General features: G+C 34.2%; 1 protein-coding gene across 1 annotated transcript in view; it reads left to right on the top strand.

Moving 5' to 3' along the window:
- The window catches only part of Tbca (tubulin folding cofactor A), a 64,125-nt gene extending 56,296 nt beyond the window's left edge, over positions 1–7,829 (top strand). Inside the window, exons 3-4 of the mRNA XM_005328984.5 lie at positions 5,056–5,142; positions 7,600–7,829. Coding sequence (XP_005329041.2) covers positions 5,056–5,142; positions 7,600–7,680 — 168 coding nt within the window. The 3' untranslated portion in view covers positions 7,681–7,829. The remainder of the gene's footprint in view (positions 1–5,055; positions 5,143–7,599) is intronic.
- Positions 7,830–24,226: the final 16,397 nt, after the last annotated feature.

Below are 24,226 nucleotides of genomic sequence, written 5' to 3'. Positions count from 1 at the left end.
GTTTTTTGTTTTTGTTTTTGGTTTTTGTAGATTCCTTCTTATTTCTTTCAATCATGTCATTTGCAAAGAGGAGCAGCTTTATTCTTTTCAGATACATATGCCTATTTCTTTTTCTTACCTTATTGCACTGGCTACAACTTAAAAAACTATACTAAATAAGAGTAGTGAGAGTAGGCATCCTTACATTGTTTCCAATTTTTCATTGTCTTTACCATTAAATATGTTAGCTGTACATTTCTTATACATAATATTTATCTAGTTGAGGAAGTTCCCTTCTATTCCTAGTTTGCTGAGTATTTTTGCCATGAATGAGTGTTGAATTTTGTCAATTTTCTGTTAGAAGTGAGTTTGAAGTTTGATGTTTGCAGTGACTTTCTTATAGATAGCGATTTACTGACTGGAACTTATGCTATCTTTAAACTGGTATATTAATACTGTTTACGTATGAAGTAATTATTGATATATTAGAACTTAAGGGTCCAAATAATTTTTGACTAATAGGATTCTTATAATTGTAACCATTCAGCAATAACCTCAAACACAAGTCAAATGAACACAATATCATTTTACCACATGTAAAAGACAAGACTTAACCATTGTTTTAATAATCTGTGGATGACTCTAGAACTCAGTCAGATAAACTAATGTGATTACCATTTTTTCCAGGAGAAGCTGATATCCAATATTGGAGAGCCTATAGTTTTTCTGTTTGTTTGTTTATTTGTTTAGGAAAGGATGAATAAATTTATTTGTACACTTTAAGTGGGGATATTTGCAATACATATAACTAATGAAAGGCTAATTTCCAAAGAATTTATTTGCATCAGTAAGAAAAAAAATAGAAAGATGGGTCATGAATGTCAATAGGAACGTTATAATAAAATAAATGAAAATGAACAATAATCATATAAAAAGATACTCAACTTCATTCCCCACCAAAGAAACATTCCAAATGCTGCAGTGCATACTACACACAAGGGCATTCTCATATTTTATCATATATCAGCCTTAAAGTCAGGCAGCTGACACTGACCCAATACTACCGTGGAATCCTCAGGTGCCACTGAAAATTTCCAGTTGCCTTTACAACATCCTTTATAGCCACAGCATCAATCCAGATCATGTGCTGCAAGAGTATCTATAGATTTTTTTTATAGCTATAGGTATAGCCAGTACCCGGTGAATGTTATGAAATATTAAAAAAGCTAGAAACCTTATCCCAATTAGGCAGTAGCCAAAGAGCTTGAAGTTAGTCATATTATTTCACAGAATTCTTTATTTTGAAAAAAATGAAAGTCCTTCAATAAGAACATTTTCTTTCTGATTTATGTACATTTAACCATAAAGGAAAGTGACTGGAATTTTGGTTCAACAGATTGTTTATTGTTGTAACCTAACCACCCCAACTTCCATTTTATTTGAATAATTACCTTAAAAATTCATATCTTTTTTTTTTAAAAAAATTAGTTATCAACGGAACTGTAGCCTGTTGTATCCCCCTAAGTTCCCTTTTCCTCCCAATCTGTGCTAAGATCCTGAGTTTACCTCAGACAGCATTAGAATAAACTAATAGTTTATTCAGATATTTTAAAGATAATTGCTACCTACCAAGGTAAACACTTTGAAAAATAATATTTCTTTGGTCAAATTCAGTGTTTTGGGGGGTGTCTTCTCTGGATAATACCTCATATACTATTTTTTAAAATTATTTTTGATAAAATGTAGGCCCAACTTTCTGTCATGACAGCTTAAGAAGCAACTTCCTCAACTAAACTCCTAAAGTACAAGAAGTGAAATCAAGAATCAATAAATGGGATGGTATCAAACTAAAAAGTTTCTTCACAGAAAGGAAACAGTCAAGAATGTGAACTGAGAGAGCCTATGGAATGGGAGACAGTCTTTACCACCTCCACCTCAGATACAGCATTAATCTCCAGGTTATACAAAGAACTCAAAAAACTTAACGCCAAATATATAAATAACCCAATCAATAAATGGGCAAAGGTACTGAACAGACACTTCACAGAAAAAAAATACGAATGATCAAAAAAGTATATGAAAAAGTGTTCAACATCTTTAGCAATTAGAGAAATGCAAATTAAAACTACACTGAGATTCTATCTCCACTCCAGTCAGATTGGTAATTATCAAGAATACAAGTAACAATAAATGTTGGCGAGGATGTGGGGAAAAGGTACACTCATATATTGCTGGTGGGATTGCAAATTCATGCAACCATCATGGAAAGCAGTATGGAGATTCCTTAGAAAACTTGGGATGGAACCAGCATTTGACCCAGTTATCCCACTCCTTAGTACATACCCAAAGGACTTAAAAATCAGCATACTATAATGATGCAACTACATCAGTATTTATAGTATCTCAATTCACAATAGCTAAGCTGTGTAACCAACCTATGTGCCCTTCAACAGATGGATGGATAAAGAAAATATGGTGTATATATACTCAATGGAATATTACTCAGCCAAAAAAATAATGACTTTAGGATTTTTGAGAGTAAATGGATAGATCTGAAGACTATCATGTTAAGTAAAATAAGCCAGACCCCCAAAACCTGGCTGAATGTACTAATGTTAGTAATATTATTTGTGGATACTAACATATACTAACACATAATAAGGAGCAGAGAGTGGGGGTAAGAATAGAAGTTTATTGGAGTAGACAAAGGGGAATGAAGGGAAGGGAGCAGGGATGGGAATAGGAAAGACAGTACAGTGAATCAGACATAACTTTCCTATGTTTGTATATGAATACACCACCAGTGAAACACACATCATGTACAACCACAAGAATAGGATTCTAATTAGAATAAGTTATAATTATGTATGTATAATATGTCAAAATACACTCTGCTCTCATGTATATCTTAAAAGAACAAATAAAAAATTATTTCTGATAGTTATAACCCATTACCACAAGGGAAAGTATAATAATTTATTGCTATTTTTTTTTTTTTGGCTTTCTTTAGCTTGGTCTTCTTGATGCAATGTCATATGTTCATTTTCATGGTTATGTTCCTATACTGAATTAGAGAACAGAGACCTTCTCTTTTTCATCTTTGTTTTCCCTGTTTTGTCATCTTGCATGAATGTGATCATCCTTTGGTTTGGTCAAGGGGTTGATTCTGGGATCCTCCTGTGGATACCCAAATTCATGGATGCTTAAGTCCTTTGTTCATAATGTCCTAGTATTTTGCATAAAATCTGTGCACATTCTCATGTTTACTATGCACATTACTTATAATACCTAATAAATGTAAATGCTATGTTAGTAGTTGTTATATTGTACTGTGTAGGGAGTAATGACAAAAAGTCTATATATTCAGTACAGATGTAGTTAAAATATGTTTCCTACCCACTCTTGATTGAATCTGCAGATGTGGTACCTGTTGATATACAGAGAACTTTTGTATATCAACAGAGAAAATGTATGTTCAAACTGAATGTATTGAATGCATTTGGATGGAATATAGAACACTGAATTTAGGCCTTGCTTAAGCCAGAATCCTCTTTTGATAGACTAATTGAAGATTCACTATAATAATAAATGGAATAATAATGAGTATAAATTATTTTGGATAACATTGCCTAAAGTGCATTTCAGTAACATTAAAGCTTTCACAAAAATTTAATGAGTATATATTTTAACTTATCATGGATTTGACCTAATTCTTTGTGTTAATTCCTATGAGGTATTCTGAAGGCATTTCATAGAAAAAGAAATATGAAATGTTCCTGCCACTGACTTTTCTTATTCAAACTAATCAGATATGCAAAAATAACTTGGTGATTACAAATGTCTAGGTATAGCAAGATTAGCTCTGAAAGTAAAGTCATGATCCTGTTTGAAATTTTCAACCTATGCTTTATTAATAAAAGAGTTAAAAATTCAGCAATAAGATTCTACCTAAAAAAAAATAGAATGGGTGGGGAATGTCCTTGTATATTATAATTCTGTTTTTTATTTACAGTATGAGCTATTAGGGAATGAATGAAGGTACTGGAATTAATTAATTTCTATGAAAATTCAGTATTATTACCATGAGATTATATCTTTCCTTTTTATTTTATATGAGCTAGATTATAACTCAGTAAAAGTTTAGATTTTTAACCCATGTCTCTGTATTTAACCAAACACTAATTTGGGGGAATAAATGTTAAATTAATATCTATGTCTCTTTTGGGGAATAGTCTAGGGAAATAAAGCTTCCTACTACATTTTTTTAAACATTTTATTTTAGGCCCAACACTTGACATTAACTTAATTATTGGGTTTTCCTGTCATTGATTTGATTTTTTTCCTTTGTAATTTAATATGTTATAGTCCAGTTTTGAATGATGAATTTTAAGCCCAAAAATATCCTCTGGAATAAATATTCCTGTGTTTAATTCTGTAGTGTTTGTCGTCAGGGGAAGTAGGCAAGTTCAGATTTCAGAGGGGTGCCACACTGGTAATTTGGCTCAAACTGCATGGGGAGAATAATCTTTCTACTAAAATGAAGCACAAGGATAAGTAATAACTTTTTATGCATGATAAGCATCAAAAATATGAACCTGCTGGTCTTTGCTTTTCATTTTTCTTTACCTCTGTCTTTCAGTGAGAACCTCCTGCAGGGTGCACACGATGTGATCAATAACTCAATAACTTTTTTCATGCAGTAATTATCTCCATGTGATATTATCTGAACACTGTTTTTCTTTATTACTCAAAAGATGCAGGAGATATTTATATAACCAGCTGATCCCATTTTGGATAAAGGTGCTTTGTGACAGCAGGGGAAATAGTTTATTTTAAATAGCCTTTTAAAATAAATGTTCTATGAAAAGCTTTTCCAGTTAATTTTCACTTACCATGAGAAAGTGATTACAACAACAACAACAACAAAAAACACCCTACATTTAGTATAAGTTCTAACTTCTAATAATTTAATTAAAACATTGAGCCATTTAACATAAACATAATTTTTTCTGATTCTTCTAAATCATTAGATATTTATTGAGGTATAACCTAAACACACATAAATTCTCATTATAGGCAGAGATCCTTCAAGAGTCACGGATGATGATTCCAGATTGCCAACGCAGGTTAGAAGCTGCATATACTGATCTTCAGCAGATTTTAGTAAGTAAAGATCTTTGTCTTGTATTTTAAAAAATTTCAATCCAATTCATATCCAAAATTTTAAATATTTAACACTGAGAGCTAGGTGAAAACATTTTTATTCACCTACCCTTTACTAAAATAATTAGTTGACCTTAAATTGTGTTTGAGTTATGACTCCAATAAAAGTAGTTTTCTAGCATGTTTATTCTACTTAAACTTAATTAAATTGCATTTGATAGCAGGTATTCATCAGATTAATATTGTCCAACAATATCTTGAATTGGTTTTCATGCAGAAAACCATTTTGGGGGCATATTAAGGATGTGTTGACCAGTTCGTTTTTTTTTTTCTTTTTGTGGTAGTATGGATTCACCTTAGGGGTACTCTACCACTGAGCTCCATCCCCAGCCCTTTTAATTTAATTTTTATTTTATTTATTTATATTTTTTTCAGAAAGGATCATATATATATATATATATATATGAGAGAGAGAGAGAGAGAGTGTGTGTGTGTGTGTGTGTGTGTGTGAGTGTTTTGGGTGGACACAATGTCTTTATTTTATTTTTATGTGGTGCTGAAGATCAAACCCAGTGCCTCATGCATGCTAGGCAAGCGCTCTACTACAGAGCCACAACTCTAGCCCTTGAGAAAGGATCTTGCTAAGTTGCTGAGGGTCTCATTAAGTTATTGAGACTATCCTCAAACTTTGGATCTTCCTGCCTCAGCATCCCAAGTCAATGGAATTTGGGGTGTGTGCCACCATTGCCTGGCCTGTTTCTAATTTGGAAAGATCCGATGTTTCAAGTGAATCTGGGCCCTTATTTAAGGGATCTGGAATTCCTTCAGATTCAAACCTGAAATCAATTAGAGAAAAAAATAAAATTTGGAGGTGGGTAACACTGTTATATTATTGGTATAAATACTTTGTGATACAGTGGCTAACTCAGTTTATAAATGATTCTAACTATAAGTAAAAGTTATTTCTTAATAGAGATAAAAACATAATACTATATACAAGCCATTGTTGTTGCTGTTTGATGATTGATGAATTCTGTCATTTCCTTTACTAATTTTATGTTTGTATTTCTTGAACTAATAACTTTTTTCCTGATTCATAGTTTTACCCTTATATGACAAAAATAAGGCTTTTTCAGTATGATTTGAAAGAGAATGAAATTTGTTTGCCAAAAAAATTAGGACTAACTCTATAGAAAAACAAAAAAGAAAAAAGTTTACATTTCACAGTAGTTTGAGCACAAAACTCCATAGTTATCTATAAAAACTTTTTAAAGGCAGGATAATTCTTACCACAGAGAAAGCAGGAAATGATTAGTGTTAAAATACTACGTAAAAAACACCATTTGTATTCCTAACCATTAAATGCTGTAGCTGAGAAAATAATATAAAATTTTCTTAGAAAAAAAATGTCTTTGGATAATGTATTTGTATCTGAGGATATGTTCAACAGTATCTCTATCCTATGCAAGCTTATATTTACTGACAGAATATAAACATATTTAAGGTGTAATGTACAAGTTTAAGAAATTCTTATCTCTAAGCTAAGCTAAGCGGATTTTCACTCATTTACTTTAAATTTTTATATTAAATATATATTTTATTGCCTCTTTTCTATAATAACCAAAAATCTCCATCTTTTATTGACCTGACATGAATTGTTGACCGTAGTTTCATTTTAAAATTAAAAAAAAAAATTTCCAATGTATAATTCAGACAATATTGTTTCATTTGTCTGTTATCATTATAATATATCAGTAAAAATGTCCTATATGTCAGTATCTTGGAAAAACTCAATCTTTAAATATGAAAAGATGAAAGATGTATTTTGTTTCCTTTAGTGTGAGATATGTAATTTTCATTAACAAGTAATTACTTTTCTAATTCAAATGTTGTATTTAACTCTGATGTGACAAACCAGTAGCTGTCTTTACTATTGTGAGTAGTTGGAGAATTATTTTGGCCTGAATGTTATCATATTTGTAGCACATTAAAAATCCCTCCTTTTTGGCTTTTAATCCATTTTTAATAAGAATCTCTTTTGCACAATGATGTAATAACAAAATGAGAGTAAAATTTTTCTTTTAAATTTTCTGAGTTTTTATTTAATTATGATAGTTTTTTTTATGATAACTGTATTATTAAATGAGACTAGGTCAGGCACAGTGGCACACGCCTGTAAGGCTCATGTTGAGTGCCCCTGAGTTCAATCCCTGGTACCACCACCAAATAAAATAAAATTAAAATAAATGAGAATTTATAGTGGAAGAACACCAAGCTTTTATTTCTTCTCTTTCCTTGTTATAAAAAGAACAGAACTGTGATATATTTAGAAGAGAATTGGTATCATTTTTCTTTAATTTTTACGCTTTTTATGAAGGGTGTGGAATATTTGAATAAATAACAAAGTAATGAAATTTGAGAGGAATAAGCCTAATTTTTTACTGTATTTCATTTCAGGAAACTGAAAAAGACTTGGAAGAAGCTGAGGAATATAAAGAAGCACGTTTAGTACTGGATTCAGTGAAGTTAGAAGCCTGAAACTTTTCTGTGCAGGGTCCATTCTATAATTCATTATTTTTGACCACTGCTGTGTTCAAGAAGTATAAGAATGTGATTCTTTTATTAAGTTGCATACATTTTTATTTGCATATTTTAATGTGTCAAATAAATGAGTCCACCTTATAAAATTGTTTTATTTCGTACTTTCCAAAATTAACTTTTTGTCATTAAATCAAAAATTCTTGATAGATAATTAAAATTTGTGAGTTTCCATCTGAAGTTTAAATATTTGGCTTCATAAGCATAGATTGAGTTATAAATAGGATACTGTGATTTTAGAAAAAAATCCAAATTTTAAGCAATTTTTGAATAGACCACAATTCCCTAATAAGAAGAATTATTTGTGGATAGGGCCTCCGTATACTTATTCCTTCGCCATGAAAGTGTAACATTTCCATTACTCTAAACTAATTTGAGAAAATTTAAAAATTTTTATATCTTTATGAATAATGAGGAATTATATTTTAAAAGAATATAATAACTGTTAAGACTGATGTGCTGGAAAGTGCTTAAATACTCTTCAAAAGGGAGGGGAACCTCTGATTTGTGACTTTTGCTGATTTCTGCATTGTAAATACTACTACTGTGATTGATTTCAAGATACTGACATGACCTCTCTGAACAGAGGTGGCAGGATACAAGCCAACTGCAACATTTGTTGGCTTTAGCCAAACCTTGATTATCTTGATTGACTGGAAAAGAAATATCATTTTGTCACAAAATATTTTCCCATTACATTTGTAAACCCATTACTTAATCATTTGGGTTTACTTTCCAAAAATATATGACGACTCATTTAGTTTTCTAGTATACCTAGAACATGTGTATGAATGAACCTTCTATCACCAGCCTAACACAAACATTGAAATAATGAACCATAATAGTATCAATAGTATTTAAATTTTAAAACTCGTAATTGAAAAAGAAAACTTGGAACTCTGCTGCTATAAAATACTTAACAGTAGTAGTATTGTTGGTCTGATTTTGGAAGTTTAAATGATTACTAGAAACCATGGCATATATTTGTTGAATCTGTTCATCAGATTCAACAAATATATCAGAGAAGAGAAAAAGAATATTCTTTCCTAGTGTTATATCTAAAGGAAAGGTACCTCTTATAAAGCATAGAATCTTTCACTTTAAAAAAAAATTAGCTGTTGATAGATAGACCTTTTTTTTTTAAATTCATATGTAGTGCTGAAAATTAAACCCAGTGCCTCACACATATTAGGCAAGCACTCTGCCACTGAGTCATAACCCTAGCCCCAGAATGTTTCACTTTTAAAATTTATTTATATATTCCAAAAAGTTACTTCACTGGAGAATAACATGTCAGGTATATTTCTAAAATCAAATGTTATCTTAAAACATCACATGCTATTTTGAAAGTATTTGAGGTGAGAAGAAGAAGAGTTGAGAAAATTAAAACTATAATTAATTACAATGTAAAATTTAATACTGAGGCTCAATATGAGAGATCAGAATATCAAAAGACTTGAAACTCTCTAGATTATTTTGCAGTTTATATCAAGCACCAGAAGAATAAGTTGCCTTTTGTGGGGTGGGAGGAGGAGCGTACATTTAGTTTTCAAATAGAATTTCATCTAAAGAAAGTATTAATTTTTTAAATGTATAACACCTCATTTCTTCTCTCTACCCAATTTAAATATATATATATAATATGTGTAATAATATATAGTGTATATATAAATATATCATAAATGTATATAAAAAATGTATATAAATGTTATATATTTATATATAAATATATACACATATATATTATAGCAAATGGTTATTTGACTGATTAAAGCTTTATGAAAACAGAACATTAAAAACAAATGTATTTTTCCTGAAGAAAAGAAATTCTGAAAAGGAATTTTGGAGCCAGCACCTGACTCTTGATCATTGAAAAAATTACTTTTCTACCAAAAAGCCCAGGAAAGAAGAAATCAAGGGGCTGGGATTGTGGCTCAGTGTTAGAGTGCTTGCCTAGCACGTGCAAGGTCCTGGGTTCGATCCTCAGCACCACATAAAAATAAAAAAAAATAAAGATATTGTGTTCAAGTACAACTAAAAAATATTTTTAAAAAATAAGAAGAAATCAATGAGCAAGTAGATGAAAAGAAATATATCCTTAGATAATTCCTTTCTCAACTACAGACTTTTATGCTAGATTTCTCTGCAGGTATTAATGAGAAGTACAAGAAGCTTGACATTCTATGAAGGTGTTATTTCTGGGAATTTTTGACACATTTTACTTATACTTCATGACCATCAAGAGGCACATTAAATTAAGAACAGTTGTAATTGAGTCTGTGTTAATTTATTTTTAAGCTTTTATTTAAAATCTTACCACTGTGTAACAATTGGTAGAAATTGCCCCAACACACCTAATCCTCAACCAACTTATAGTAATCACTCGATTAACATTAATAGATTGAGTGAAAAGGAAGACCATCTCTGACCTCTAGAGTGAGATAAAGAATGCCAAAAAGGATTCCATCACCTCACTAACACACTTAGTGCCTGCTTTTCAGACTGTTTTGACTACAAACAACAATAAGAAACACATTTTCCATTGTTACCCAGTACATACATATGTGTGTGTGTGTGTTTGCATGCGTGCTTAAGCATACACATGTGTGCATAAATATACACACACATATATATTGCCTCACAGTTTTTTACTGTTTCATATTTTAAAATAGTAATTATGACCACTAGTTGATCTCACCACCTGTGAAAAATACTGCTCTAAAACAATAATTATTATAGTTATAAAAATTACCTATATACATTCCAACTTGCAGGTATCAAAGCAATTGACTCCGTAAACACACTGCAGATATAAAGTATCATGGTTAAGTGTAATCACTTAGCATTTATAATATGCCCTCAAGTCTTTCTCTTTAAAAATTTTTAGCTGTAGATGAATACAATACTTTGTTTGTTTGTTTTTATGCAGTGCTGAAGATCAAACCCAGGGCCTCACATGCTAGACAAGTGCTCTACCACTCAGCTACACCCCCAACCCATGCCCTCAATTCTTGCACAAATAGAATGGCTTCCATAAGAATACAAGGAAAACAAAAGCACAAGTGACAGACACACATAATAAACCTGTATATGTACAGAAAAAGTCACATCATTTCTATACAGGAGTACAAAGGACAAAGAAATAAAGATAATCAGGTGCAGAATGAGTTGAGTTACCAAATCCAGACTGGTTTTAATGTCATTGAAAGCATTCCAAAGTCCTGGCATATATTTTTGGCTTATGAGATTAGTCCTAGTACATCAAATTACTATTCCCTCAGTGGTCCTGGACGGAAGCTTTCTGGCTGATCTTTTGGCACATTAACATTGCTGAATGAGTATTAATGTCCCCAAAACTAGATTTTGTTGCATGTGGATGAGTCATGTGAACAGCTCCTTGGGAAGAAATGGGACTTGTGGGGAGGGAGAAAAAAGCATACTGCTAAAATAAACACATGTTTATTTCATGAGTAATGAAAACTGGTCAGAGCAATATATTGTAATGTTCCTTTAACATTTCACAACTTTCTGATCAGCAACATTGAAAGCCTAATATTTAAAAATTGTCTTTATGCCTATACCTGTGCACTGAATCTCTTCCAAATTGAGTAGTCAAATCTGTTTAATCTAAATCACTTTGCAAACTTCATTACTTTACTTGGCTTTTTAAAAATCCTATCAAATTTAATAAGGACATATCCTGCAGCTGGTTATCACTTAAATCTTATTATTTGGTCATTTAGATAAACCAAGGACAGATTAATCCTTTCTTTGATGGCGAATTAGGGTCTTTAAATGTCAGTGGAAACTTGACATGTATGTGAGAGCAAAAGCTGTGAAGCGTTTGATATTAAAGGGTTAATCAGATCATTTAGTCCTTGAGCTCCTTTGAGTGCTTTAGCTGGAAAGAAATTGAATGGTTTAGAAATGGTGTACTATGAAACAAATTATAAGTGTTAGTGTACTTGAAATTTTCAAGAGTGCTTCATAAAAATCTACATGTACTCCACTATTTGTCTTAGGGCTCTTACAATATGAGAAGTATTTGTTGAGGTATTGGTCTGTCACACAGAAAGGTTTATTAATTTATGGTACAGTAGATCTGCACCTTTCTTACATTTTGTTTTGTGCTTTCTGTTGGCTGTTGGATAGTTGACAAGGTGCTTTCAAAGTTTTGAGGGGATACATTTTGAATATGTCACAAGAGGTTGAATTTTAATGCACAAAGATCTCTTTCAAATTTATAAGAAAAAATCTCCAGTGTAAAAAGTAGACAAAGGATAAAAAATAGTTCACAGAAGAAACACAAATGCATCATTTAAAAAATATTCTACTCATTTTAAAAACAGTGAAGCAGAATTTTTTTTTTAAGATAATGAACACCTGTCTATTGGCTGGGTGTAATGACAGATCAACCAGTGAGGTTAAGATTAGAGGGAAAAAATGGGGAAATATATTGGAAAAGAAACATAATTTTCATTATATGCAATGGTAAGTATCAGGAAAACACAGGAGAATCATCTGTGAAATAATTGGAAGCAATTAGGAAATTAACAAAGTACTTCTAAAAAATATAAAACTGTTAGGAGTAGAATTATGTCACCTAAAAAGATACGTTAAAATCCTATCCTAACCTCTAGTACCTCATAATGGAACTGTTACAGTAAATAGAATCTTTGCAGAAATGATACAGGAAGAAGTAGGGTAGGACTGACTCTTCATCCAATGTAACTGATGTCCTAATAAAAAGAAAACAAGAAGACACATTATGCATAGATTGGAGTTATGTAGCTGCAAGCCAAGAGAAGCTGAGAGAAAGGCATGGCACAGATTCTCCCTAGAGCCTTGAGAAGGTGTGACCATGCTGACACCTTGATTTTGAACTTCTAGCCTCCTCAAGTAGGACAATAAATTTCTGTTGTTTTTAGTCACTTGCTTTGTGGTACTTTGTTACAGCAGTCCTGGAAAACAAGTACATAGAAGCCCAAAACTTTCCTGTATGCAAGTAATAACCAAACATAATTTGTTAGATATTTGGAAGGGTGGGGCAGGGTGGGGGGACTCCACTGAGCCAAAGGTAACATTTTAAAAATGACTTGTACTATATATGGAGAAATAACATTATCAAAATGTTGCTTCTTCCTATGTCATTGTGCAAATTGAAAGAAAATATAACAGGGTTGGGACAAAGGGAAGTTTGTGGAAATGACTCTCAATCCAATTTTAAATATTTTTAAGCAGGCAAGAATATCTGGGAGGGAATAGGAAAAAGAGTAGTGATAGAGGGAAATTTCTTTGCCTAGTATTAAAACTTGTTAAGTTTCAGTAATTCAATGTATAATAAAAGAATAGACAAATAAAATGGAGTCCAAACATACACATTTAAAGAAAAATAATTGGAAACATGTCATTATGCATGTAAATTTATGTGTGTATATATAAATTCAATATAGAAAAGGCTATTTCAGAATCCTGGGGGAGAAGCAGATTATGCAGTAATTGGCTAGCTTTTTGGGGGGTAATAGTATAACCGTCTCTCACACCAAAATAAATTTCAAATTAGTCAAAGATTTCAATATAAAAAGGAAAAGCTAGAAGAAACCGTTGGTGAAACTAATTAACAAAGAATTTTTCCATTGACACTATGCAGTAAGATTAAAGAGAAATAGGAAAAAATTGAATCCACTGTTGGCAAGAATATATTAAAGATAATTCTTCACAAACTATAAATGCAATGCAGTGAGAATCAAAACCACAGAAGATAAAGAGGAATAAATATGAGACGACTAAAGAAAATCTGGGAAATAGAAAATGGGTGAGGGATAAAAGAGATAAATATAGGAGGCATTGTAGTTGGATATTGAAATTTAAAACACCCACACTGAAAACAGTAAACTGGCATAAGATTGACTGTCAGCAGAATAGACTGGAAAAACCTAAGTCATACCCAAGTATATATCAATACATAAATTCCTGATAGAGGTGGCATCTCAAGTTAGTGGTAAAGGATGGATAATTTTTATTCCAATAAATGGAATTAGGAAAGTAGGTTACTGTCTGAGAAAAATAAAAATAGATTTCTGTCTTAGCCCACACAACAAAATAAGGCTTCAATGAAATAAAGAATTAAATTTATGCAACAAATACTTTAGTCTCTATTAGCCAGGCACTATTCTAGTGCTAGACCACTGAGCAAGACAAAGGTCTCTGCTTTTGACGTGCAACTAATGGAGGTTGACAATAAATAAACAAGAAAATATCAGGAGCATTTTCTGTGCATAGAATTAAGACAAGGTTGTGTGCTAGAGAAGAACTAGGTGATTAGGGAAGGCCTTTCTGAAGAGGCAACATTTAAGCTGAGCTAGGAATCAGAATCTCAACAGAATTGCACATTCCAAACAAAAGCAGAGGAAGTGTGAAGCCTAAGAGAAGGAGGTAAGTGAGATCCAAGAAAAAAAGAGACCAATGAGACTGGAGTGAGTGGTAGGGGGATTAATAAAATAATTTGTAGGACTTCGTAAGCCGTGGAATTGAGGTCTTATTCTAATGAGATGCCACAAAGATTTTAAGCAGGAAAGTAGCATAATATAATAAACTTTAAAGATCGTCACTTTGTAGAGACTGAGTCATAGAAGGCAAAAATAAAAGGAGAGACAGGCAGTTTCAATTAAATATAAAAATATAGAACACATAAGCCAGAAGTGACAGGGCATGTCTGTTATTCCTTCCACTCAGGAAGCTGAAGCAGAAGAATCACAAGCTGGAAGCCAGCCTGGGCAAGTTAGTGAGTCACTGTCTTGAAATAAAAAAATGAAAGGGGCTGGGGATGAAGCTCAGTACTAGAAAGCCACTAGATTCAATCCCCAATACCAGAAAATGTGTGTGTGCGCACACGCACACACACTCAGAACATTTTACTATTTTTTAATCTTCAATTTTTAAAACTACAAAGATTAATAGATTTTGCTAAACAGAAAATGTTTTTTTGCTAAACAAAAAAAAATGAAGCTACATAACAATCATCAAACTTTGGTAGAAGATTAATTATTTAGTAGAAGGATAGTGTTCTCACTATACAAAAGGATATGGCTGAGTGTGTAGCTCAGTAGCAAGGCTTACCTAGCACTAGACTGAGTTCTATTCCCAGCACAAAAGGGAGGGAGGAAGAGAGGGAGGAGGAAATGGAAATGGATAGGTCACTTTTTAAAAGTTTTTTGTAGTTGTAGATGGACAGAATGCCTTTATTTTATTTGTTTATTTTTATGTGGTACTGATTGAACTCAGTGCATCACACATGCTAGGCAAGCGCTCTGCCACTGAGCTAGAGCCTGGGTAGGTCACTTTTAAATTGTTGTCATCCACTAGTCTAACTTAGTATCTAGTTGTTTGGGGGGGGAATTGGAAAGAGGGAAAGACTCACCCAAGTTCTTCCCAAACCTCTGCCCCTGCTTTTTTTTTTTTTAATCTAAAAAACAATCTTCTCTATCTTTAACCTCTATCGCCCACACTCCTTCTACACCTGAACCTCATTGTCCATCATTCTTTACCATACATGCAACTTAGAGCATTGTTTGGTTCATATTTTGGAGGTCAAAGGATATAACGTAGTGGGTTAATTGGATACAAGTAAAAGCACATTAGCTAATATTATATGCTGCTGCATGTGCCTGCATATATCTGAGGACAGTTGAGAAGAGAGTGGTTAAGAACCCAGATTCTGAAGCCAAACAATCCAAGTTCAGATCCTGAGTCTACCTTACCAGCCATATGACATTCAGCAAATTGTTTAACTTCAAAAATAAAACATGGTAAAGTAAAACTGAAACAAAATCCAAGAGAAGGTGAATGTTGCCTGGACCCACAAGGCAGAAAAAACAGCTCCTGCTCCTATCACTGGCAACCAATCCTAATGAAATCTCCCGGGGTGTGGGGATCTATCTAGAGGAAGAGAGTAGTACTTGAAATGGAATTTTTTATTTTATTTTATTTTTATATTTTGGAAATGAGGGTTTATTTATATTTAAAGGATGATCTCAAACTCCTTGGGCTCAAGGGCTTCTCCCACCTCAGTCTCCTAAGTAGCTGGGGCTACATATATGCACCACTGTGCCCAGTTTGAGATGGAATTTGGAACTGCATTAATTATTATGGGAGTGAATCAAATATATTCTGAAGGCATGTGATATCTGCCAAAGACTGGATTGAAGAATATGAGGCAAAAAAATTACAGTATTTTAGAAGTAATTGACGCCTGCTAATTTTTAAAAAATAGCTCTTAGAGTCTGATACTATGGCACATCTCTATAATCCCAGTGGTTCAGGAGGCTGAGGCAGGAGGATATGGAATTCAAAGCCAGCCTCAATAAAAGCAAGGCACTAAGCAACTCTGTGAAACCCTGTCTCTAAATAAAATACAAAATAGGGCTGGGGATGTGGCTCAGTGATTGAGAGCCCCAGAGTTCAATCCCTGGTTCACTCCAAAACAAACAAATAAATAAATAATTTTTAAAATAGCTCCTAACAAAAATAATCTTGCAGATCAGTAGCAATGGGTAAATAACATGAATAGTCAATACATAAAATGAGAATTACAAATATCTCACAAGTCTCTGAATATTTACGGTCAGTCTTATGAATAAAGAAATTCAAATTTGAACAATTAATTTGACTAGGAATTTTTAAAATTCTTATATAAAGATGGCAAAATTGGAGATAATAGACTCTCAAATATATAGAAATAGAACTATAGAAGTTGTGTGTATAGAAAAGGGTCAATAATAATATAATTCCTTAAAAATTTGCATTTCCTAAAAACATTAGGTGAAAGACTGTTGACAAACTATAATTCTGAATGGTTTGGGTTGATAAGAATTAAACTCACTGATTGATTTTAACATCATTGAAAAAGGGATAGCAGATATCTCATGACTTCTGATTGAATACAAGAGAAAGAACATAGCACTGTCTTTTAAATATGTTTGCCCAGGTATCAAACCTAAAATTTGGCAAGACTCTAGATCAAACTATTTAGTATACAGGAAATGCTGGGAATGGAAGAACAGGTTAGATGACACTCCAGGGATGCAGTCAGAAAACCCTGTGTGGAAATAATTTAGGGCAAAGGATATACCACACTCCCTCAATCTTTTGGTACTGAGGATTGAACCCAGAGGCACTGAGCTATATCCCCAGACTTTTATATTTTTTTTTAATTTTGAGGTAGGGTCTCACTAAGATTGCCAGGCTGTCCTTGAACTTGCCATCCTCCTGCCTCAGTCTCCCAAGTCACTGGGATTGCAGGCATGTGCCACCAGGCCCAACAAAAAGGACATGTTTTCTTGAACACATTTAAACATGTAGATATTGTTTGAAATTGCAACTTGGTCAAATACTTTTTTTAAAATGTGAACAATTATTGGATAATTGATAATATTAATGAATTAATTTTGTTTGTTGTAATAGTTATTGTGGTTGTGTTTATAGAAAAGGGTCAAGTAGTCCATATATTTTAGGTATTCTACTGAAGTATTTATCAACTAAATTATCAGATAGTTGAGTTTTTCTTTAAAATAACCCAAGAGTGGACTGGGGAAGTCATAGATGAAACAAACTGTCATTTTTAATTAGCCTTTTGTTTACTTCCTGATAAGTTCTTCATATATGTTGGATAACAGTCCTTTATCAGATGTGTCTTTTGCAAATTTTTTCCCATTCTGTGGCATATGGAGATGGTCTCATACTATTTATTGTGCCAACTATCTTTGCTCTTTTGTTGAAGATTAATTGACCAAATTTATGTGAGTCTATTTCTAGGTCCTCTGTTCTGTTTCATTGGCCCATTTTCCTTTCACCAATACTAAACTATCTTGACTATTTAGTTTTTATAGTAAGTCTTGAGGTTGGGTAGTACCATTCCTCCAACTTTGCTTTTCCCTTTCCACATAGTGTTGGTCCTTCTGGTCTTTTACATCTCTGCCTAAACATGAGAATCAGTTTGTTGATGGCCAAAAAAATCCCTTACTGAGATTTTATGATTGCGTTGAATTTGTAGATAAAATTGTGAAGAATGGATGTCTTAACAATATTGAGTCTTCCTAGCTATAAACAAAGAATATCTCCTCATTTATTTAGTAGTTCTTTGATTTTGTTCATCAAAACTCTGTTGTTTTCCTTATACGTATAGATCCTCATATGTAATTTGCTAGATATATGTCTAAGTATTTCATTTTTTAGGAAAGCTTGCATAAATGATTTTGTGTTTTTAGTTTCAAACTCTAATTATTCATTGCCAGTATATAGGATATCAATTGATTTTGTATATTAACATGTATACTGCAAATTTCCTATAATCTCTTATTAGTTTCAAGAGGGTTTTTATTGATTATTTTTAAATTTCTACGTCTTGTCTACATTAACAACCATGTTACCTCTGCACAAAACCATTTAACTTCTTCCATACCCTCTTATTTCCTTTTCTTGTCTTATTGAATTAGCTGAAATTTCTAGTACAATGTTAAAAACAGTAATAAGAGGAAACATTCTTGCCTTCATTGTCCTAATAGGAAAGCTTCTAGTTTCTTTCTATGAAGAATAATGTTCACTGTAGGGTTTTTGTAGATATTCTTTACCAAGTTGAGGAAGTTCTCCTAGTTTACTGAGGAGTTTTTTTTTTATCACAAATGGGTGTTGAATTTTGTCAAAAGCTTCTTATGCATCCATTAATCATGTGTTTTTTCTTATTTTAGCCTATTGTAATAAATTACATTAATTGGGGTTTTGTTGTTGTTATTATTGTTACTGGGTATTGAAATCAGGAGCACTTGACCATTGAGCCACATCCCCATCCCTATTTTGTATTTTATTTAGAGGCAGGGTCTCACAGAGTTGCTTAGTGCCTTGCTTTTGCTGAGGCTGGCTTTGAACTTATGATCCTCCTGCCTCAGCTGCCCGAGCCACTGGGATTAATTGATTTTTGAATGTCAAACCACCTCTGTATGCCTGAGATAAATTGCACTTGGTCATGGGACATATTTTATATATATTTGATGAAATTTACTAATATTGTATTGAGGACTATTGCACCTATGTTTATAACAGATGTTGTGATATTTTTAAGAATGTCTTTGTTTGGACTTGTTTTTATGGTGATGTTGGCCACATAGAATAAATTAGGAAGTATTCCCTCCCTCTGCTTCTGAACTCTCAAAGAGATTATAAATAATTTTTGGTTGAATATTTCAGTAAACTCATTTAGACCTGATGCTCTGTATTTTGGAAGTTTGTTAATTATCAATTCAATTTATTTAATAATTTAATAATTATAGGCCTATTCAGATTATCTCTTTCTTCTTATGTGTGCCAACCCCCTTTTAAATTATAGACATCTATTTCTTTAGGTTTTATATTTGAGATGATACATTTTATGACAGAAATTACTATTCATAGATATTTTCAAGTGTGTTTATTAGGGTATTATAGTTATTCATAATAGTGGGGTCCAATTTGTCATATTCATACAAGCACATGGAGTAGTCATACATTGCTTAATTTCAGTCCCCAGTGCATAATTTTCTCTTTTCTTCTGCTCTTCTCTCCCCATATTCTCCTTCTTCCACACTGCTGGTCTTCCTTCTATTTGTTTATTGATTTTTTAAAATTCATACTTCATAGATACATATAAAGGTGAAACTCACTGTGGTATGTTCATATATGTATAAAGGGTAATTGTCTCGATTTTATTCCTCATTTTCTTCCTTTTCCCTTTCTCTTTTCTCACCTCCAATCTCCTTTCTCTACTCCACTGATTTTTCCTCTGTTTTTGTGGTATTCCCCCCTCCCACTTTTCCCTCTACTTTTCTCTAGGTTTCACAAATGAAAGAAAATATTTGACCCTTGACTTTCTGAGTTTGGCTTATTTCACTTAGCATGGTGTTCTCTAAGTCCATCCATTTACCAGCAAATGCCATAATTTCATTCTTCTTCATGGCTGAATAAAACTCCATTGAATACATATACCATGTTTTCTTAATCCATTCATTTGTTGAAGGGTACCTGGGCTGATTCCATAATTTAGCTATTGTGAATTGCTCTGCTATAAACATTGATGTTCCTGTATCACTATAGTATGCTGACTTTGGTTCTTTGGGGTAAATACCAAGGAGTGGGAATAGCTGAGTCATATGGTGGTTTTACTCCTAGTATTATGAGTAATCTCCATACTGCTTTACAAAGTGGCTGTTCTAGTTTGCAGTTCCACCAACAATGTATGAGCTTATCTTTTCCCCCACATCTTCTCCAGTATTAATTATTGTTTTTTTTTCTTTTTGGTACCAGGGATTGAACTCAGGGGCACTTAACCACTGAGCCATATATCCTCAATCCTTTTTGTATTTTAATTAGAGACAAGGTCTCACTGAGTTGCTTAAGGCCTCACTAAATTGGTGAGGCTGGCTTTGAACTCGTGATTCTCCTGCCTCAGCCTCCTGAGCCACTGGGTTTACAGACATGTGCCACCATGCCCAACTATTTTTGTATTCTTGATGATTGCTATTCTAATTGGATTGAGATAAAATCCAAATGTATTTATTTTTTTATTGGCATTTCCCAGATTGCCAGGGATATTGAACATTTTTTCTTATATTTATTAGCCATTTGTCTTTCTTCTTTTGAGAAATGTCTGTTTAGTTCTTTTGCCCATTTATTGATTAGGTTATTTGTTTCTTTGGTGTTAAGTTTTTTGAGTCCTTTATATATATTCATACATACATATTTGGTGCTTCTTCCAGCAGAAGAATTGTATTCTCTCATATTTGGTGGGGCGGGGGCAGTTGTGGCCATATGACTTACTGGACAATAAAGTGTGTGGAGGCCACAAGTCATTTCTGAGTAAAAACATTAGGAATTACTATGTAGACCTCCATGCCTTTTCATACCTCTGCCTGATAACTGGTAATGTTTCAGAAAGAGGCTACTCCATTAGCTGAGGCTCCTACAAAGACAGCTTATAACAAAGTAATGGATATGTTACTTGAGCAGGAAATGAATACATATTGCTCCAAGCTCCTGAGATTTTGTAGTTGTTACTGAAGCATAGCCTAGCCTCTCTTGACTGATATACTATACCTTCTTCACCCATCTCCAAAGAACAAGCTTGACTTTTTCTTAACCCTCTTTTATTAAAAGCATTTGCCTTTGGACTCTGTATGTCATCACAAAATGTGTCAGTTGTCACTAATATGTACCATTTGGTGCCACCATTAAACACAAAAGAGGACAAGTCTGTATCCTGAACCTCTGGAAAAATTCCTGAGGTTCACTCTGGTTGGATCTGTGTAGATCTCAAGTCTATACATGAACTGATTCCTGTGGCTGGAGTAATACAATACACTGGTTAGCCTGGGAATGGGTTATGGCTGACTCTTTTTTTATTATTATTATCTGGGATTGAACTCAGGGGCACTTGACTGCCACAGTCTGGCTGCAGCAAAATAACCGGGGGGTGACGAACAACTTGTGTACCTTGATACAGCAGGAGTGGGAGCCGTTTATTGTAGGACAGGAGGAGTATATATACATTCCACACAGCTTATCTTAATTAACATAAACTAGATACAGCAGTCAACCAATAAGGAATCTCCACACTTAATGATTCGCTGGCGTTATTTCACAAACCACTCCCTCTGGCAAAATGCCAGGTGCCATCCTGACTTGTTTACAGACCCTAACATTTCCCCCTTTTGTTTAATTTAAATAACGACCATAGTGGTTTTTACACAAACACCATAAATAATCTGCTACAAGCAGAAGGGGAGGATACAAAATGCCACAATACCAAGCCAATTGATGGCTCCATGCAAGAAGCCCTTGGAAAAATTATACCAGCAATGACACCGTTAGCAAAGATACTATTTGTTGTAGATTACAGTTTGTTATCTGAGTCCAGGTAAAGCAGTGTCTCAATAGATTAACTCACAGTCCAGGTAAATCACAGTCCAGGTAAGTTTTGTAGGCAGCTAGCTTGATCTGAAGTTTCGTCCGGTTCTCAGCAACACTGGAAATTCTTCCACTTTCGTCCTCACCGGCACTGGGATGAAGGCAGGAACTCTGGCAATGATGCTAAAGAAAATCCTGTAGTATTCCACTAAGAAATCAACCTTCTGAACAATTTAGTTCATTATCTCAAGGTTTTTTACATTTGAAATAGGCCTTAGTGGCACTTATTACTCATTAGCCTCCAGGTGTGGGAGAACCATTGTAGTTACTGGCCTTGGAAATGATCAGACTTCAGGGATGCAGGCCGTCTTCCGCCTACAGAGTCCTGGGCAGCCCCAGATGGCCCCAGGAGAGTCGGGGAGTGTTCCAGACTTAAACTGCCACTGGGCACAGGGAGCAAGAGCCTGGGAGACTGTGCCTCCGGGTCAGGTTTGGATTTGGGCTCAAGGCAGTGGAAGAGCCAGCTGCCACCGCTTGGAAAGTCCTTGCTGCGCCATGATTGGCTCCCGCCTGTGGATTCACACACCCTCTGGTAACAAAAATATTTAGTAATAGCCTTTTGCTGCAACTTTTTTCCTGATAATCCTTCTTCTTCTGAACTTTCTTTTTCTTTCTGACTAGAGTTCCTGGGCTTTTATCAACATATGCCCTAACTGTCCTTGGTTCCATTGGGGTGCCTTCTTCCCTTAGTAATTTACTTAATACCCCTTCCATATTTTCATCACAAAGACAATACAACATTTCAAGACAAAACAAGACACAAATATACTGTATCAATCTTCTCCATTTTCTTAAAATGGCCATTTTTCCTTTCACCCTGCTTAGGGACGAGCAGATTTACTCCTGTCCTATCTAGGGATGGGCAGCTTTTTTTTCGTCACTTACCCCCGAGTGTCCTGGGGCTCCCTGGATGGGCCACCATCTGCCACAGTCCGGCTGCAGCAAAATAACGGGGGGGGGGGGGGGGGTGACGAGCAACTTGTGTACCTTGATACAGCAGGAGTGGGAGCGGTTTATTGTAGGACAGGAGGGGTATATATACATTCCACACAGCTTATCTTAATTAACATAAACTAGATACAGCAGCCAACCAATAAGGAATCTCCACACTTAATGGTTCGCTGGCGTTACTTCACAAACCACTCCCTCTGGCAAAATGCCAGATGCCATCCTGACTTGTTTACAGACCCTAACACTTGACCACAGAGCCACTTCCCTATCCAGCCCTATTTTGCATTTTATTTAGAGACAGGGTCTCACTGAGTTGCTTAGTACCTCACTTTTGCTGAGGCTAGCTAGGAACTCATGATCTTCTTGCTTTGGCTTTGGGGAGCTGCTGGGATTACAGGCATGAGCCATTGGGCCTGGCTATGTCTGATTCTTGAGCCAATCACTGTGAATAAAGGGAAGAGATACAATAAAGAACTTAAACTAACAAAAGGGCACCCCCAAACCTAGGGATGGGGTAAAGTCCATACAAATCTTATGGTTAACAATGGATTCCCCAAACTTAAACAGAAACTGTTGGCAGAGGAGAAAAGTGAAAGCTGCGGTAGCAATTAACAAATATCCACCCACCACCATGCCCTGATGGGTATGAACCTCTGATTTGACAGCACAAGACAGAGTCCTGTCTTTTGACGTCTTTTCAAAACAGAGCATGTCACCATTCAGGGGCCTGAGACTGTCTCCAGGAGTAGAGACCTCAGACCTTCCAGATTATTGACCACATTGCAGACAAGTGATTTATTATAAATAGGAAAGTGCAATATCAAATGGAATGTGGACCACCAGAGAGAGTGAGTGCAACATATTGTTCTGGGGTTTTATCTTTTATAGAGAAATAGTATAGAGGGCTGAACTAGAGATGAAGTCAGGTGGTATTACATATATAATACCACCTGTATTACCACCTGTAAACTGTAGTCCAGTTTTCCTCGCATTTGAGTATTGCCCTTGCTCAATCATACTACTCCCTACATTGCATGTCTTATTAGCATCTTGAATCTCCACCTAGGAGTGTGCATCTTCCTATTATAAGGAGGCTAGGGTTATTTCCTGATCACCAACGTCGTTAATGTACATACTGCCTAAAGGAGTGCCTCCTCCAGATAGATGCCTTGTGGTTGGTTGTCTTGCAGTTATGTTGCTTTTTCATCAGCCAGTTGGCATGCTGTGGGCAAGGACATGGGCTGGGTTGCTCAGGGCTTTAAGATATATATATATGGAAGTGACATCAGTAAAATGGTAGAGTAAGGGACCCCAAAATCAATGAAGTAATTGACAAAGAACTGTCAGAATAATGTTCTTTCTTTCTTTCTTTCTTTCTTTCTTTCAGACTGGGTTTTGAAGGCTCGCCCTCCCTTTCTTCCTTCCTTCCTTCCTTCCTTCCTTCCTTCCTTCCTTCCTTTCTTTCTTTCTTTCTTTCTTTCTTTCTTTCTTTCTTTCTTTCTTTCTTTCTTTCTTTCTTTCTTTCTTTCTTTCCTTCTTTCTT

The sequence above is a fragment of the Ictidomys tridecemlineatus genome, chromosome 1, assembly GCF_052094955.1.
Source record: "Ictidomys tridecemlineatus isolate mIctTri1 chromosome 1, mIctTri1.hap1, whole genome shotgun sequence".
NCBI lineage: Eukaryota > Metazoa > Chordata > Mammalia > Rodentia > Sciuridae > Ictidomys > Ictidomys tridecemlineatus.
Note: the sequence above shows the minus strand (reverse complement) of the source record. Positions and strands in the feature narration are given on the sequence as shown.